At 56.3% G+C, this 17,846-nt stretch overlaps 1 protein-coding gene across 1 annotated transcript; it reads left to right on the top strand.

Annotated features, from left to right (window-relative positions):
• Positions 1-9,671: 9,671 nt before the first annotated feature.
• LOC138725329 (scavenger receptor cysteine-rich type 1 protein M130-like) lies at positions 9,672-16,819 on the top strand (the record flags this gene model as incomplete). Its single annotated transcript, XM_069866125.1, has 11 exons — positions 9,672-9,996; positions 10,843-11,148; positions 11,357-11,671; positions 12,720-13,046; positions 13,129-13,443; positions 14,119-14,182; positions 14,725-14,975; positions 15,385-15,447; positions 15,530-15,844; positions 16,455-16,490; positions 16,767-16,819. Coding segments are annotated over exons 1-11 (2,370 nt in total), but the record flags the coding sequence as incomplete, so codon positions are not given.
• Between the last annotated feature and the right edge of the window lie 1,027 nt (positions 16,820-17,846).

Genomic DNA, 17,846 nt, shown 5'->3' with positions numbered 1-17,846 from the left:
CAGCAGAATGTTGTTAACATGAACTTTCCTCTTCATTCTGCCTTAGATGAACGGGCATAGGGCACAAGAGAAACAGCAACACCTTTGAAGATATTTCAGCCCCATGAAGCCAACCAGGTTGAGACCAAGGACTGCTGAAGGATCCTGCACCTGTCTATTGCAGGCCTAATAAGCACTGACTTGAGATTATCCTGAATTAAGCCTTGTGTAAAAGTATTTTCATGACAGAGAACCCAAACTAATTTTTATCCATAGTATCAATCAGACAACATACCTATTGATAATTCACTGTTCCACAAGGGGAAATATCCCTAAGCATTCCAGAATTACACAAAATGAAGAAAAAAGTGTCCAGACTAGAAGGTGTGACCCTGACAAAAAGCTACAGGAGAACCTTCCTGTTCTTCAGGTGAGCATCTGCTCCTGCCTGAGGACATCTTGGAAAGGAGGGAGCAGTGGAAACAACCTCGGCCACAGCAGAGCTGTCTAAGGGCTCCTTCACCCAGCTTGGAGATGAAGAAGATATGATGTTTCTTACTGTTTATTACTTTGCATACACTTTGATAGACAGCTAACATAAAACTACAAGAATGTTTTCCTTCCTCTCCAGAAGGGAGATTAACTATAATGCTTCCTAAAGAAAACAAGGAAGAGGATTCAGAAACATATACTGCTGCTGCTGTTGCTGAAGGCAGACTTGAGTCAGGAGCAGATGATGAAGACATGTAAGTCAAGCACCACACATCTGAACAGCATTCATGAAATGACAGGTTGCATTCATAAACAAAGAAAACTTACCTGTTTTACAGTCTGCCAATTGAACTTTCTTTTCTCTGATTTACTGTGTCACATAACAATGCTGTCATTCAAAATGTTACACAGAAATATTAACATGGTTTTGCAGCTCCTGTTTTCTTGCCTTATAAAAACACAGGGAAACAATCACACAGAGAAAGAAGAAACAGCTCATCTGATGTGTGCAGCTTATATATTCTTTAGAAAGCATTCCAAAAAACATCCAAGGCAAGGAAAGGAGAAAGGCTTGTAACAAAGATACATCCCCCACCAGGGGAGGTTCAGGCTGAACATTAGGAAAAGATTTTTCACAGAAAGGGTTATTGGGCACTGGAAAAGGCTGCCCAGGGAGGTGGTTGAGTCACCTTCCCTGGAGGTTTTTAAGAGACAGGTGGACGAGGTGCTGAGGGGCATGGTTTATTGTTTGATAGGAATGGTTGGACTCGATGATCCGGTGGGTCTATGATTCTGTGATTCTATCTGGAGTGAAGAAGTGGATGATGTAGTGGGTGGGAAATTGAATGGACAGTCAGGAACAAAACCCCTGTCAGTGGTACAAATTTCTCCCCGGAGGCAGATATTCGCAGCACTCCTCAGTGATCAGCAAATGTCATAAAAATCATTAAAAGCCTGGCAATGCCAGAAACGAAGAATTTTCCAGCTCTTACATCGACTACGTTTTACCCCCAGGCTTCCACGTTTTCTACCATTTCCATTCTGTGCACAGTTGTCAGTTGTTGGCACAGAGGCCGTCACTGCCTCCAAGAATCCCCAGCAGGACAGAGGTTCCTGTGTGGGAAAGGTATCGCAGGAACCCTTCTGCTACAGGAGCGGAGTGGCAGGCAGGGAAGCTCTGGGATCGTGCAGGGCATCACCTTCCCTGGAGGTGTTTAAGGCACGGGTGGATGAGGTGCTGAGGGATATGGTTTAGTGTTTGATGGGAACGGTTGGACTCGATGATCCGGTGGGTCTCTTCCAACCTGGTTATTCTGTGATTCTGTGATTCCTCCAGCGCTTCTGAGCAGGCTGGGAGGAGGCCTGTCAAGCACAGCAGACAGTGCGTCCTCTTGGGTAAGGGCTGTGAGGTCACTTCAGACTGTCTGGGGGCAGCGAGACAGATACTGTGAGGGCACGAAGGCCATCAGAAAGCTGCCAAAAATGAAGTGACACTTTGGGGAGTTAAGAAGGAGTCTGTGGAGAATGGGTGGAGGATTTGGGGGAGGGAGAGCAAGGTGAGCTCGAATCTCTGAGCCGTAACCTGCACATCCAGTCCGCAAAGCCCTCATTTATGTGCTCTGGCCCCCCATCTGCAACCCCTCCAAACCCTTGCTTACTCCGTTTGGCTCCTCAAATAGAGCAGGTATCGGGAGGCCCCAAAGTAGTTGCATGGTGTTGGAGGAAGAATGCGAGGTGACCTTCAGCTGATCAGCTCACAGGCCACAAAGAGGAGATGGGTGGCAATGCTATGGTGTGGTGTGTTGCGTGCGCTTCAGGATCTCATGGACATGCAGGAGGCGCAACGCTCTGAGATCAATTCTGTGTCTTGAGTTGACAGAGCAGGAGCAGGGACATGGCTGGGAAAGAGGCTGTGAGGTCACTTCTTTGTCAAGCAGCTGACAGGTCAGCCCTTGATTCACGGCTTGGTTGTGTGCTTTAAGTCTCAAATCTGCCAGCATCCCTAGGAGGCCAGAAGGCACGTGGCTGACAAGTGAAACCCTATCCCTAAGTAGCTGGCAGACCCATCCAGGATGAGGGCTTGGATACGGATTGTCACATCCTTCACAGCTGAGGACCTGATGGGACAGCAGCAGGGAGATGGCTTGGTTATGTCTACTGGAGTAGCTGGAAGGCCAGGAGCAGGCACAGGGCTTGGAAGACCACGGTGAGGGAACTTCTGTTAGGTCACTTCATAGGCCACAAGGAGGCTGGTGGGCTGGGCTAATGTAAAGGAGAGGGAAGGGAATCAAATCTCTTGAATTTAAAAAAAAAAAATAAAATGGAAACCCAGGTTTTTCCTGATTTGGAGGAATTGGTAAGAACTGGAGTGGCCCTAGAGGATATTGACCAGGATGTGGTTTGCAAGCTTTGTGGAGAGGGTGGAGGACCTGGTGTTCTTCAGCCTGGAGAAACAGACATCAGGCTCTGTTGTCATTGTCTGCAACGGCTTGAAGGGCTGTTCCTGACATAATGGTGCTTTTTTTGGGAGTGGGAAGAGAAGGCAAAACTCTACAAAGTGTAGCTTGGAAGGTTCAGACTGGAGGTGGGGAAAGAGAAATATCACTCAGAGGGAAGCGTTTGAGTGCAAGAGGTCCCTCCTAGGGAGCCTGGGTCAGCCCATGACTTTGTGTTCCAAGAAAATGCCAGCAATGGGTCAAGAGGCATCAGTAGAGATACAAAAATGCTGAGATGAGGACTGGATGGGGAAGCAAAAAGGGCGAACGCAGCCTGAAGGGAAAGAGGTGCGGGCATGGGGCAGGGTAAGACAGCTGCCGTGGAGATGGCCGAGACCCTGTCTTCCTTTCCATCTCCATCTCTTCCCTTACCCTGCCTGGGGAGGCCAGGAGGTGTTACACAGTTTCCTACCCTTGGCATTGCTCCACCTCCCATCCCACTGCCCTCAGGAAGAGCCGGGAGCCCCACGGGAGGGACAGGGTCTGCCTGCCCAGGGCTGGGGGCCAGAGCTTGGCCTTTCTGCTTCCCAAAGCGAACCCAGGCTTTTCTCAGCATCACAGCTGCCTGCACAGCGCCTTTGCCTGCCTGCAGTCATGGCCTCCAATTCTCAGCTCTAACGAGTCCCTGGGGAGGCTTTGTCAGGAACGATCTGCACTGAGACCAATTAATATTTCAAGGTCCTCTGGGTTCTGCTTTTGGCTTCTTGAGAGGTTTCTTCAATTTCCTCTAAGGAGCTGAAGTTCAAGGACTCAGCAGCAAATCCACCCTGGCTCTCGTTAAAATACAGAAAGACTTAACGAGCTCTTTCTCTGCCTGGAGATTTCTTCAGGTCTTCAAGTCCTGTACAGATCCTTGCAGTCATTTCCCAGTGCGGTTAAAGAGTAAGATTTCAAATTGCGCCTAAGAAAAATACGATTTATAATAAAGTTTCCATTTCATTCCTTTTCAGCTCAGAGAAGAGGTGACAGAACCTTCTCCAATGGGCATTGATGCTGAGCGGCTCCTCAGGAGGTCTGGGCAGCATGGAGAAGCAGTCCCTTGAGGTCTGACCCTGCAAGGACAGCCTTGCTCCTCCCCTCCCCAGACCCACCATTTCTGACAGTGACCACGTGGAACTTGCATCCCTTTCCCTTTCTATTCTCACAGCTTGGAGCAATCAGATCATTCCCTGTCACCTTCCTGGTGTCCTGTCTAAGAATGGGAAAAAAAAACCCACCGTGATTCTTGTGCCGAACTGTATTTCTAAGAGGAGCAGTGACACTGCAGTAACGAAGTGTCTCTCCCCAGCTGAGGGAGGAAACGTCAGGGATGGCTTCAGCCTGTTTCACAGCAGGTTCCCCTGAGCCCCAGGGACACCTCGAGGGAGTGCAGAGGGGGCAGAGAAAGGGCTGCCTTGGGCTGCTCCTCTGCTGCTGAGCTGGGCTGGGCTCCTGGAACAGAGTGAGCTGATAATGACAGGGTAGTTCTGAAGGGAGCCAGGCCTGGCCAGGAGCAGCCCCTCTGCAAAGCCCAGCAGGGCTGAGGGCACTGCCTGCAGGCAGCGAGGGGAGAGGCGGGAGCAGAGAGAGGGAAAAGGCAGGGTGGGCTGGGAGGAGCTGAGAGCTCCTTGAGGGAGGGATCCTCACAGCCATTCACAGTGAGTATCTGGGTGTAGGACAATGTAGGTGCGGTTCCTGGAAGGATCTCCTGGGGAGAGCACATCCCCTTGCTCGTGGTGTCTGTAAATACAAATCTCTCAGTTTCTGTAGAGCAGAGGAGGAGGATATGCTGCAGATGAGGGACTTTCACATTCAACCATCAGAAGGACAGAACACAACGGCTTCCTTTTCCTTATGGCTGTGGGGGTGAAAAGGTGGATCTGCACCTGTGGATGCTCAGGACTGTCCTTCCAAACAGGGTCCCTGTGTCCCAGTGTACTGGGACAGAGACTCTGCACCCGCGAGGGTCAGCACTCAGCCCATCAGGGCAGTTGATCACAGCGGTATGGGGAGAAGCTGTGGGTGGAAGGAGAAACTCACAGCAAGGCTGGTTCCTTCTGCTTCCAAGAGGGTGCTGCAGGGGTCAGGGCTGCTCACATGTCTGGATCACCCTTAGAATATTTCCAAAGGTACGTCTCAAAGAGAAGGTGAAGGCAGGGATTGCTATAAAGGTAAGGAGCTTGCCTGAGACTGTGTTTCCTCTTTCCTTTTCCAGAGGAGTAGGAGGAGTGTGGGGAAAAGCAGAAGTAGAAAGGGAGCACTCAGTATTTAACAAGTCTCTGAGACTCCTGAACTGCAGCTCTGAGTGGTCACTAGGTCGACCAGGACCCTGGTAAAGTGCCACAGGAACTTCTCTACCTGTGGACAGCACCAGCATCCCCTCTGCTGGACCCATCAGGATTGTCCTGACCTGTCCTTTTCCACCTGAAATCAGGAACATGCGCCCAGGCAATGCCCTGCAAACAGGCAGGTTTGTGTAGGGCCAAGGGAAGTGGACAAAGATTTACATGTGGTTTGTATGTGCTGACAGGGAAAACACCTGGCACGGAGAAACATGTCCAAGGAGGAAAAGCACCAGGCAGAAGGTAAAAAAAGCATGGATTGAAACAGAACTTAAACCAGAGATGTCGTGGACGGGAGGGATTCAGAAAGTTTTGTGTGATCCCCTCACACATAGAGTCATAGAAAAGTCGGGTCATTTTAGGGTCGGGTTACAGAGGGACTGAAAAAGAGCCAGGGTATAGAATTTTTATCGAAGAGTTGACTGATAGAAGGGTAGGGTCAAAAGTGTTGTGTCATAGAAGAGTAAGAGAAAAATGAGGTCACTCAAAGTAGCACCATAGAAAACGTTTCATAGAAGTGTCATAGAGGTGTTTGGTCATGCAAGGGTCAGGTCACAAAAGGGTGAAAGAATGGTCAGATCATAGAAGTGTTGGATCAGAGAAGATCTGGGTCATAGTACTGTTAGGTCATAGAAGTGTCAGGTCACAGAAGGGTCACAGAAGCGTCAGGTCATAAAAGAACTGAGTCATAGAACAGGATCATAGAAGAGTTGGGCCATAGAATAACAGTAGGGTCACGGAAGAGTTGGGTCAAAGAAGGGTCATAGAAAAGGTGGATTATAGAAGAGTAGGCTGACAGAAGAGTGACAGAAGAGCTGGGACACGCGAGTCAGTTCAACGTAGAGTCCCAGAAGAGTCGAATGATTCAGCAGTTGGGTCTTAGAAGACTTGGGTATCAGAAGGGTGATAGGAGAGTCAAGTCATAGAATATTTGTGGAAGAGTCGGGTCAAACAAGAGTCAGGGCATAGAAGGGCCTGAACTTAGAAGGCTGGGTCATAAAAGTGGCCTTGTGGCTTGCACAGAGAGGGAACCAGGACTGGCAGCCAGGCCAGTCTGCAAATGCTCCCCTGGGGATGTCCTGGAGAAGAGCAAGTGCTCTGCAGCCTGCCATAGCCTCACACACCAACACTCTTTCACTGTGCACTGGTGTTTTCATCTCTGAGCCACTTCCTTGGTCACATTCTTAAGAGAAACTTAAGCAGAAGATCTAAACCTTCGGTCTCTGCCCTGAGGAGATGCCATTGCTCTATGGAAAGGCTTCTCTGGAGGCAGCTCTGTCACACAAGCGGTCAGTGCCTGTCCCAGCACTGCCACGCAGCACCACCTTCTCCCCACCCCACCCCCCCACCTCTATGCAAACCTTCCTGTTTGCAGGGCACAGCTGAGAACATGCTCCTGTTTGCAGGTGGAAAAGGGCAGGACAGAAGTACCCTGATGGGTCCAGCAGAGGTTCTGTCGGGGCTGTCCATATGCAGATGAGCAGCTGGAGACGCTTTAGGAAGCTGCAGTCAGACCTATTTATTGGCCACTCAATGTTTCTGCTCAGGAGTCTCAGTGATTTGTTCAAACATGAGAGCCACTTTTTCAGTTTATCTCCCTCCAATTTCCTAAGCGCAGGGAACTGAAAACACTGACTCAGGAGAGTTCCTTATCTTTAGCATAATCCCTGCCTTGATCTTCCCCTTGAAATACCTTCTTAGAAATGTCCTGATCTGTAGGCGTGAGCAGCCCTGGCACATTCAGCACCCTCTCGACAGCAGAAGGACCCTCTGCTACCAAGAGTTACATCTCCCACCCACAACTTCTCCCCACAGCGCCAGGGGAAGCTCCCCAGGCAGGCTGAGTGCTCACCCTGGCCAGCAGCAGAGTCCTTGCCCCGGTACACAGAGCCTGGGGGCAGGGACCCTGATCTCAAGGACACCCCAGGGCACCCCTGGCTGCACACCCAGCTCCACTCTCTGATCATATCCCTGGGGGAAGGCAGATTCCATGCCCTGTCCCTCTGGCTGTGCAGCAGCAAAGCCCTGCTCCAAACCAGGTCCATTTTCTCCAAATAAAGCCTCCACTGGGATATGGAGATAGGCAATGCCAGGGGCAAGACTGTGGAAAAACACCTCCTAAGAATGGACAAGGAGGCAATGAGGCCCCCCAGGGCTGGAAGGATTTGTCATCTCCTCATAGGCATCCATGGCAGAGACGCCAGCCATCACCAGAGTCAGGAAAAGGCTGCTCTGGTAGGGAGCTTTCAGCTTTGCCACATCTCTCTGTCCTCTCCACAACACGCTGTCCCACAGTGTTGCATCGCCTGTGCCTCTTGCCCTGCAGGCTGCAGTCGTCTCCCTGGCTGCCCAACCCTGTTGTCATCTTCCTTTGCTCTTACTTGAAAAACAAAGCTCTAGGCTGATCCAGACTCCTCCTGGGTGACTTTTGTCACCATAGCACTACTATTTGAGGGACATTTATTTCCCCTCATGTCCAGCCTGGACCTCCCCAGCTACAAGTTTTAGCATTATTTCTTTCTCCTGCCATTTTACACTATGAAGAAAAGCTTCACCATCTCTGAAACCATCCTTGAAGCACTCCCAGGTGAATCCTACAGTGTCTGCTGTCTCCACACCAACGAGCCCGAAGGCCACTCGTCACATGCTTGAGGCCTCCCAACCCCATCTTGGGAGGTCTCTGGGCACTCTCCAGGGTGTTTGCAGATGAAATCATAGTGGTCACAAGCCAAGAAGGACTTTTTACCAAGGTCTGTAGTGGCAGGACAAGGGGCAATGGCTTTGAACTGGAAGAGGGGAGATTTAGACTGGATGTAAGGAAGAAATATTTTACAATGAGGGTGACAGCAGGAGGGTGTGAGGTCTCGTCACTGATGCTCCCCACGGCCGTGGGGTCAGTGCAGAGCAGCTGTGTCCATCAGAGGGGATCCTGGTAACAGGAGCTGCCCAGCACGGTGCCTGTGTAGCCGAAGGAGCAGCCCTTCAGGCCTGGTGGAGCAGTCGGGGTTGGTGGCTCGGGGGCTTCGCGGGGCTGTGCCAGTCTTGGTGCCAGGTGGAAACCAGAAACTTCCTGCCTGGGTGGTGCGGGGGAAGCGCGGCGAGCGCTGCGAGGCCACGGGGGCTGTGGTTTGTGCACCTGCAGGCTCCAGCTCCCGATCTGCCCGCAGGGAATAACGGCCCCTGCGTGACAATCTGAGAAGCAGGGACACGGCTGAGCCTTGGGGCAGGACAGCTGCTGCCAGGGCAGGGACAGGTCCCAGATCCAGCTCCTGCCAGGGCCCAGCGTGGGGCTCTGTGGGGAGGGATGAGCAAGCCAGCACCCCTGGGAGGGAGCTCTGCCCCTGGCCGAGGCCTTTTCCCAGGAGCTGCTCCCAGCACAGTGGGGCTGGGCCAGTGACAGGGGCTGATTCCTCTCCATTCAGACACAGACCCTGTCCTAACCCAGCTCCACGGCTCCCACAGCTCAGGTGCAGCTGGATACGCGCCTCTTGGGTGCTTGGATGGGCCCAGCGTAGGAGAGGCTCTGTGTGCCCAGTTCCCACCCCAGGGTCCGAGGGGTGACAGGACCATTTCCCCACACACAGCTTGTCCCGTGCCAATCCCCCACCGCAGCAACCGTGACGTGTGTGTCCCTCATATATGGTCATGAACGGCACTGGAGGAGTTCATTGGAGGGCTGAGCTGCCTTGGAGGGGAGATCGCTCCCGATAATGTCTAAAAAGGTGCTGCTGCTCTGATTGGCTCCTCCTGAAGCTGGGTCGGCATCTGCAGATCCATCACCCCGTTAACTTCCCCACGAGTCCCCAGGAGCCGTGACAAGGAGTCGGGTCCAGCAGGGCAGTGCCAGCAGAGCAGGAGGCTCAGGATGGGGATGAAGGGGCTCCTGTCCCCTCGGGTGCTGTGGCTGCTGCTCTGGGTGCAGTCGTGCAGGGGTGAGTGCCGGGTCCCTTGTCCCACAGCCTGGGCCCAGCAGTCACCAGTGCAGCCACTGGGAAACCTCTGGGAATGGGATTTCTTTGCAGGTGATGCTGAGAAAAGGTGCAGAAGGTGCTCAGGTCGATAGACCCCCTGCCTTTCCCCATGCCTTTGGGTGGGAGAGGGAGCTGTAGGCTTGGGGCACAGGGCTGCACAGGGGCTCTGTGCTGCTCAGGCTGGGTGCAGTGAATGAGCAGGCATGGGCAGAAGGCAACTGAAGTGGGAGGAGGTCTGAGGCTGTAGGTCAGCAGCCCTGCTGCTGGGCAGTCTCAGCGTTTTCCAATGCATGGGGCAGGAAGGATGCATACACTGCTTTGGATATGACCCAGAGCATGAAGGGCTCCGTCCCGCATGACCTCTCCAGACCTGCTGTGTGGGGCTTGGTTCTCTACTGACCCATCCCGTGTTGATGTTTGAAGGGGCCGCGGACTTGAGGCTGGAGAACGGCGGCGGGCACTGTGCTGGGAGAGTGGAGATGAAAGAGCAGGGACAGTGGGGAACTGTGTGTGGTTTGTTATGGGACATGGATGATGCTGCAGTGGTTTGTAAGCAGCTGGGCTGTGGATCTGCTCTAGAAGCTCATGACAAAGCACACTTTGGGCCAGGATCTGGCCCCATTTGGCGGTTTGGTGTTGTCTGTGATGGAACCGAGTCTGCCCTGTCTGACTGCACAAACTCGGAATGGGTTCAGGACTACTGTGATCACAGCTGGGATGCCGGAGTGACGTGTTCAGGTACAGTGCAAGCCCATTTCCCACCACTGTGGTTGGGATGGGGGAAGGGGCCTGGCTGTGCCCTCAGGGAAAGAAGGAGGTACTGGGGACTGGCCACCTCATTCCTCTTCCAGGATCACCTCCTGAAAGCAGCCCACATGGAAACACTCCTGTGACAGCAGCCTTTTCCTGCCCAGCCTCTCCTGCCTACCCCAGCCCCTGGCTGCCCTGGGCACAGGGATCTGCCAGCCCTTGCTGGCTCTCCTCGGTGCCTGTCCCTGCTCTGGGAGCTTGAGTCAGCCCAGTGCTGCTCCTCTGCCTGCTCTCCTTCACCCAGATGCTGGCAAGGGCTCTGCTGAGGACCCACCCTAGGCTGGCAATGGAGCTGGGGGCTGGTGGGGACAGTAACCACGGGTGCCCCCGTACCACATCTGTGCCCTGGTACACATCCCAGCTAAGAGCAGGTCCCCAACCTGGGGGACGAGGGGCATTGCTGGTGGCTCCAAGGAGTTCCTCAGCCTAGACATGAGCTCGGTGGAGCAGACCAGGCTGCAGCAGCCAGCAGCACCCGGGACCATCTCCTTAGCCTCGAGTCCCATGGGTGCTGCAATGCTGGGGCCAGAGCAACCAGTTTTTCTGGGCAGTGCCTGTAGCTGGGTGTGGGACAGGAGTGAGCCCACAAGTCCTGCGGTTGTGTCTGGGGAATGGCAGAGGGTCCTGGGTGTGTTTGTGCCATCAGCACCTACTGGGAGATGCTGGGACCCTGTGGGTCTCTCTGCCTGCAAGCTGCCCCAAAGAAGAGGTGGGAACTTGGGTGTGTGACTGTCATGAGGAGCTGGGAACTTGCAGAGGGTTTTGTTTCTCCAGGTTTCGTCCGGCTAGTTGGAGGGGACAGTCCCTGCTCAGGATACGTGGAGATCCGTGATGAGGACCAGTGGAAAACTGTTTGTGACTCGGGTTTTGGTCCTGAAGCTGCTGTGGTTTGCAGGGACTTGCAGTGCGGTGCAGCCCTGTCTGTCCATGGGGTAGCTCACGTTGGAGAAGGCATTGGTGCCCTTTGGGACAGAGAGCTGCAGTGCGTGGGGAATGAATCCCACCTCGCCTTCTGCCCCAGGGGATCCTCTAGGGGCCAGCCCTGCCCCCAGGGCAGCGCTGTCAGGGTCACCTGCACACGTAAGGGCTCAGCGTGGGGTGTTGTTCTGCCGGGCTGGGCTGGGGGTGGGAGCAGGGCAGGGGCCATGCAGAGACAGGGTTGAGGACAGAAGGGGGACGTGGGTGTCTGCAGTCAGGAGGAGAAAGGCCAGCTGTCCATTTGGTCTCTCCTCCAGCTGCCAAGGGAGAAGAAGCACAAGTCAGGCCCAATAATGCTTCTGTGTCCATGGATTCACAGGGTTCAGGCTGGTGAATGGCAGCACAGCGTGTGATGGGAGGGTGGAGGTCCAGGTACATGAGACCTGGGGCACCCTCTGTGCCTCCCATTGGGATCTCTCCGACGCCCACGTTCTCTGTCGTCACCTCAACTGCGGCTTTGCTGAGTCCCTTCCCAGAGGAGGGCATTTTGGAGGAGGAACCAGCCCCATCTGGAGAGACTCGTTCCACTGTGATGGGAATGAAGCCCACCTGGGAGAGTGTCCAGTGACCGCCCTGGGGGTCTCACCATGCTCCCATGAGAACATCGCTGCTGTCATTTGCTCAGGTGAGGGCTGGGAAACAACTCTGTTGATTCCATTTGCCATTGGGTGCGTCACGGACACCCAAAGCATGGACTTCATGGCAGCATCAGGGTCAATTTCTGCCTGGAGAAAGCCTGTCTCCACCAGGAGTGATTTGGAGAGCTCTGTCTGCTCACATTGACTGCTCTCATGTGGGAGAGCTGAGGGCTGAGAGGGTCCATGTGTCTCTGCCTCTGGGGTAGTAGCTCAAGCTCTGGGGCTACCGCCAGGCCTGGGCTTCCCCGTGCTTCTGCTGTGGGACTGACTCAGGATGGGGCTGTGGGTTCAGCTCCACCACTTCATCTGCCAAACGTCCTGTCCCAGACCACAGGAGCCTCATGGAGCCCAAAGCCAAACTTTAGGGCTGCCCGTGTGTCCCCAGCAGCAGCCCCAGGTGGGAGCTGCAGGTCTGGGCTTTGACCTTGCTTCTGGGGCTTCTGCCCAGCACGAATCCCAAATGTTTCCTTGTTGCTTGGATACCCTGCATTGCTCTGCTCCCTCACAGGTACACAGGCTCCCCAGTTCCCAGGGGTGCAGAAGGGCAGAGGTGTGGGCTCTGCCCTGGGTCGCCCCCATGCCAGCACTGAGTCAGAATCAGAGAATGGTTTTTACTGGAAAGGACCATCCCATTCCAACTCCCTGCCATGGGCAGGGACACCTTCCACTGGGTCGGATTTCTCAAAACCTCATCCAACCTGGTCTTGAAGACCTCAAGGCTGGGCAAACCTCTTCCTGGCGCTGCCGTTCCTTCAGCTGTTGTATGCACGGCTGCGTCCTGTTCTGGGAGCTGCCCCATTGGCCTCAGCAGGGACTGGCCGGGTGGCTCTGCTGCACCAAGAGCAAAGAGATTCTCTCCTAGCAAGGCTCAGGGACCTGGACCCCAACCCATGGAAACCTGCCCCTGGAGCTCCCCATGGAGGGCTGAGGGTGGGCAGGTGCGCTTCAGGGCACCCTGAGGGTTCCAGAGCCTGCAGAAGCGCTGCAGGTTTCTGGTCTCTCTGTTGCTTCTGAGGCCATTGCTCCTCTCCCCAGGCCCACCCAGCTCCGCATCCCTGCGGCTGGTAGGTGGAGAGAGCCACTGCGACGGGCGAGTGGAGATCTTCCAGCATGGAATGTGGGGCAGAGTCCTGGATGACCAGTGGGATGAGCAGGAGGCCAGCGTGGTGTGCCGGCAGCTGCAGTGCGGAGAGGCAGAGAGAGCCTACAACCCTCCGAAGCCGGAGAAGGGGACGGGTCCCGTGGGGCTGCGAGGGGTGCAGTGCGCAGGGCACGAGGCCAACCTGACCCTCTGCAACATCTCGGTGCCTGAGAGCACGCTGGCAGCAGGGGTCGCAGAGGATGTGGGGGTTGTTTGCCGGGGTAAGTGCCCTGCAGGGCCCCGCCAGCTTGGGGCTGGGTGTCACCAGCCCCTGGTGGCAGCTGGGGTTCCTTCCTGCTGCAGGGAGCCGGTGGGTGTGGCTGGTGAATGCGCAAGGGCGCTGCGCCAGGAGAGTGGAGATCTACCACCAGGGCAGCTGGGGCACCGTCTGCGATGACGGCTGGGACCTGCCTGATGCCACCGTCGTGTGCCGCCAGCTGGGCTGCGGGGGAGCGGTGGAGGCGCCTGGTTCTGCTCGGTTTGGGGAAGGCTCCGGGCAGATCTGGCTGGACGGCGTGAACTGCTCCGGGGCTGAAGGAGCTCTCTGGGACTGCCCACCAGGGGTCTGGGGGCAGCACGACTGCAGGCACAAAGAGGATGTAGGAGTCAAATGCTCAGGTTGGTGCCAGGAGCTGGGGAGGACTCAGGGCCATGGAAGCAGGGACAAGGGGAGAGCAGGCAATGGCTGAGGCTGTTGCTGGCCACCTCTGAGCCCCTGCCCAAGATCATCGCAGAAAAGCCATGCACAGGTCCCCTCAGTCCCACCAGGGCTCCCTGGAGAGCTCAACTTCTTCCGAGGGTTAGCAAGGAGGGCAGGGGTGTCTGTCCATCCCAGAACTTTCTGTATCCATGAGTGCAAGGTGGACCTAGAATCATGGAATGATTCAGTTCAAACCCCCCCTGCCATAGGCAGGGACACCTCCCACTGGATCAGGTTCTCCAAGCCCCATCCAAGCTGGCCTTGAACATCTCCAGGGATGAGGCCACCACCATTTCTCTGGACAACCTGGGCCAGAGCCTTTGCACCCTTACAGCAAAACATTTCCTCCTAAGATGTCATCTCAATCTCCCCTCTTTCAGATGAAATCCATTGCCCCTCATCCCATCCCTGACCTCCCTGATCAAGAGCCCCTCCCCAGCTTTCCTGGAGCCCCTTTCAGTATCGGAAGCTGCGCTGAGGTCTCCTCAGACTTGCTGATCTTGTCTTTGCCTGGCTGAAGGCCTGGGGGTGCTGGGACATCCTTGCTCCCACCACCCAAACCAGCCAGATATCCTTTGGACTTCTCCTCCCAGAGTTTGTAGCCCTAAGGCTGGAGAACAGCACCGGCTGCTCTGGGCGCCTGCAGGTTCTCTATAACGGGACTCTATCTCGGCACTGGTGAGACTGCTCCTCGAATACTGTGTTCAGTTCTGGGCCCCTCACCACAAGAAGGATGTTGAGGCTCTGGAGAGAGTCCAGAGAAGAGCAACAAAGCTGGTGAAAGGGCTGGAGAACAGGCCTTATGAGGAGCGGCTGAGAGAGCTGGGGTTGTTTAGCCTGGAGAAGAGGAGGCTGAGGGGTGACCTCATTGCTCTCTACAACTACCTGAAAGGAGGTTGTAGAGAGGAGGGTGCTGGCCTCTTCTCCCAAGTGACAGGGGACAGGACAAGAGGGAATGGCCTCAAGCTCCGCCAGGGGAGGTTTAGGCTAGACATTAGGAAAAAATTCTTTACAGAAAGGGTCATTGGGCACTGGAACAGGCTGCCCAGGGAGGTGGTTGAGTCACCTTCCCTGGAGGTGTTTAAGGCACGGGTGGACGAGGTGCTGAGGGATATGGTTTAGTGTTTGCTAGGAACGGTTGGACTCGGTGATCCGGTGGGTCTCTTCCAACCTGGTTATTCTGTGATTCTGTGATTCTGTGGGACGTGGGGCAGCGTCTGCTCCAACTCGATGACTCCCAAAGCAGCGTCACTGGCATGCAAGGAGTTGGGCTGTGGAGACAGAGGGTTCCTCGAGACACAAGGGACCTCTGGCACAGTGTCTGGCGTCACCTGGCTGGATTGCGTGGAGTGTGGGGAGAGAAACAGCTCCTTCTGGCAGTGCCCCTCCAGCCTCTGGGACCCACAGTCATGCAATGACCTGCTAGACGAGACCCACATCTCCTGCAATGGTAATTCTGAGCTTCCCGATCACCAACCTCCCCCCAGCTCCTGTTCCTTCTCCAGCACAGAGACAGAGGTTTGTCTTTCCATGCCAGATCCTTCTGCTGCTGGGGCAGAAGGTGGGGTTTGAGCTCTCAGAGCCCCACATGTCGCCCAGCAGCTGCCAGCCCAATTCGCAGCAGAGCCTGGGGACTCTGAGGAGCATCGTCCATGGGAGCCTTCTGCTGCTCTGAGAACCAGGGTCCCTTTGGGGCTGGGCAGTTGGGGTCCCTCCCAGTGCCGTGTGTGCCCTCTGAGTGTCCCAGGCTGAGCTGCTGCCGTGAGGGAGGTGGCACAGGGAGGCAGAAGCAGAGCTCAGCCCCACGCTCTGATGCCCCCACTGCAGAAGCCTCTTCCCTGCTGCGTTTCCTTCTGCAGGGACGGAGCTAGAAGTGCCCCCAGCCCTGGGGACCGAGTGTCCAAGCTCCACCAGCTGCACAGGTAGCGGCTCCTCTCCACCCCTCTTGCCTGGCCAGGCTCTGCCTGCTGTCCTGCTGCCTGTGGAGGTCTCTGCCTTCTCCAGACAGGGAGAAGATCCGCGCCATAGGCGGCAAGAATAGATGCTCGGGCAGAGTGGAGGTGTGGCACCGCGGCTCCTGGGGGACGGTGTGTGACGACTCCTGGGACATGCGGGACGCTGAGGTGGCATGCAGGCAGCTGGGCTGCGGCCCCGCAGTGTCTGCCCTGGGCGAGGCGGCATTTGGGGAGGGCTCAGGCCCCATCTGGCTGGAGCGGGTGGAGTGCCAGGGGACAGAGCTGTCTCTGCAGGACTGCTGGGCCCAGGCTGGGGACAGGGGGCTCTGCCGGCACAAGGAGGACGCGGCTGTGAACTGCTTGGGTGAGTGGAGGGTCTGAGAGCCCCTCCTGGGTATTGGCAAGGAGCTGGGGCTTGGTCCCCACGTGGCTCCAGAGCTCCTGAGAGCAAGGCCATCCCTGCAGAGTGTGGGAGCCCAGTGCCGAGAGTGGAATACAATCATGGAATGGATTGGGGTGGAAGTAAACTTCAAGCCTATCCAGTTCCACCCTGTGCAATGGGCAGGGACATTTCACACTGGATCAGGTTGCTCAAAGCCCCATCCAGCCTGGCCTTGAACACCTCCAGGGATGAGGCACCCATGACTTCTTGGGACGTCCTTCAGACTCCATGGGTTTGGGATTTCCTTTAGACTCTTTGGGGTGGGATGTGCTTCAGATTCTGCCTGTGGGTCCCTGCTGCCTCCAGGGGCAACTCCTGGGCTGCCTGTGCCACTCTGCCCATGGCCCAGAGCAGCCCCCTGGGCTCCATCCCAGTGCCCCTGCCCAGCCCGGCAGGAGGGGCGATGCGGGTGGGATGGGGCAGGGATAGATGGGGAAACACACACGCACACACACACAGTGTGTCAGAAAGAAGCTCCCTGGTGCTTGCACACCCACCCTCTCAGCCCAGCTCTCCTTCTTATCCCTTGCAGTTGCATCCACCACAGCAGCACCGCCCCCCCGAGCAGGTAACCTGTCCTCCCCGCTGCGCTGGGGCTGCCCGGGGCTGTGCTGGGACCCACCGCCGGGGGAAGGGGCTCCTGGCCAGGGTGTGAAACTCCCCAAAAGAGGCACCGGGTTATGGGTGAAGTTGGGGACAGCTGTCATTTACTCGGCAGGTTGGGAGATCCCCATCCTCAGCCCCTGGGTTCTCCACCCCCCTTTTAATGGGGGTTGGGAGCCATGTGTCTCAGCCTCACCTCTCCCAGCCCTGGTGCTGCCCTTTCTGGTTTCTTCCCCTGCAGATCCCACCCGGGCCTTCTTGAGCAGCACTGGGAGAGTCTCCTTGCCCGTCATCATCTGCATCATCCTGGGAGCCCTGCTCTGCCTGCTCCTGGCCCTCCTGGCTGGGCAAGTGCGAAGTGCCAGGGCTGAGCGCAGAGGTGGGTCCTTCCCCACGGCCCCGAGGGAAGGGGCCTCCTAGCCAGGCCAGAGGGGCTGTGGGTGTCAGCGAGGGGTGAGGGCAGAGCTGTGGGGACAAGAGTGTGTGCTGCCTGCTGCCCCACGCGCTGCCCCATCCCCTGCCTGGCCATGGGCCACCAGCAGCCAGGGACAGAGAGTCCAGACAGGGCCGGGGCAAGGAGAGAAACAGCAGAGCTGGGCTGGGGGAGACAGGATCAGAGGGGAGATGGCTGAGAATGAGCACGGGCAGAGCTCAGTGCAGCCCTGGAGGGGCTCTGGGTCAGGGGCGCTGCCAGGAGGAGTCGGGGGCAGCAGGGTCCATCCCTAGGTTTCAGATCCCAGGGCTGTTCCCCTATCCAGCCCTGACCTCCCCACAGCAGAGCATGGACCGTGCTATGGATCTGTGGGGCAGAGAGGGGGCAGAGCCAGGGGGAGAGGAAAAGCAGGAGCTGCTCCCAGCTCAGCACCAGGACCTGATTCAGGGGCAGAGGGGCACAGCGGCTCTCTCTGAGGGATGGTGTGAGGGTATCACTGCCCTAGAACATTTCTGTGGGGGCATGTACCCTCCCTGAGAGGGTGCAGCGGTGCCCAGACAGCACAGTGGGGCTGTTGGGTGGGGACAGCCCTGGGCTGTCCCAGGGAATGGGGCTGGGGAGCAGAGCAGGGTCCCGTCCCCTCTCTGTGTATCTACAAACCAGCCCTGCTCTGTCTACAGGCTCTGAGAGAGCGTGGGAGCCCTTCTCTGAGGCCATGTACGAGGAGATCGGGAACAGCCCAGCATGGGAGAAGCAGGCGAGGTTCAGCAGCTCAGGTGGGTGTGCGTCCCTCACGGGGGGAATATTTGGAGGGCTCTCTCCACAGTCCCACCCAGGACTGACCCACTGCAGCCCCTGACCCACGGTCCCTGCCGTGCTGGTGCTATG

The sequence above is a fragment of the Phaenicophaeus curvirostris genome, chromosome 11, assembly GCF_032191515.1.
Source record: "Phaenicophaeus curvirostris isolate KB17595 chromosome 11, BPBGC_Pcur_1.0, whole genome shotgun sequence".
NCBI lineage: Eukaryota > Metazoa > Chordata > Aves > Cuculiformes > Cuculidae > Phaenicophaeus > Phaenicophaeus curvirostris.
This window is presented reverse-complemented; position numbering and strand designations above follow the sequence as displayed.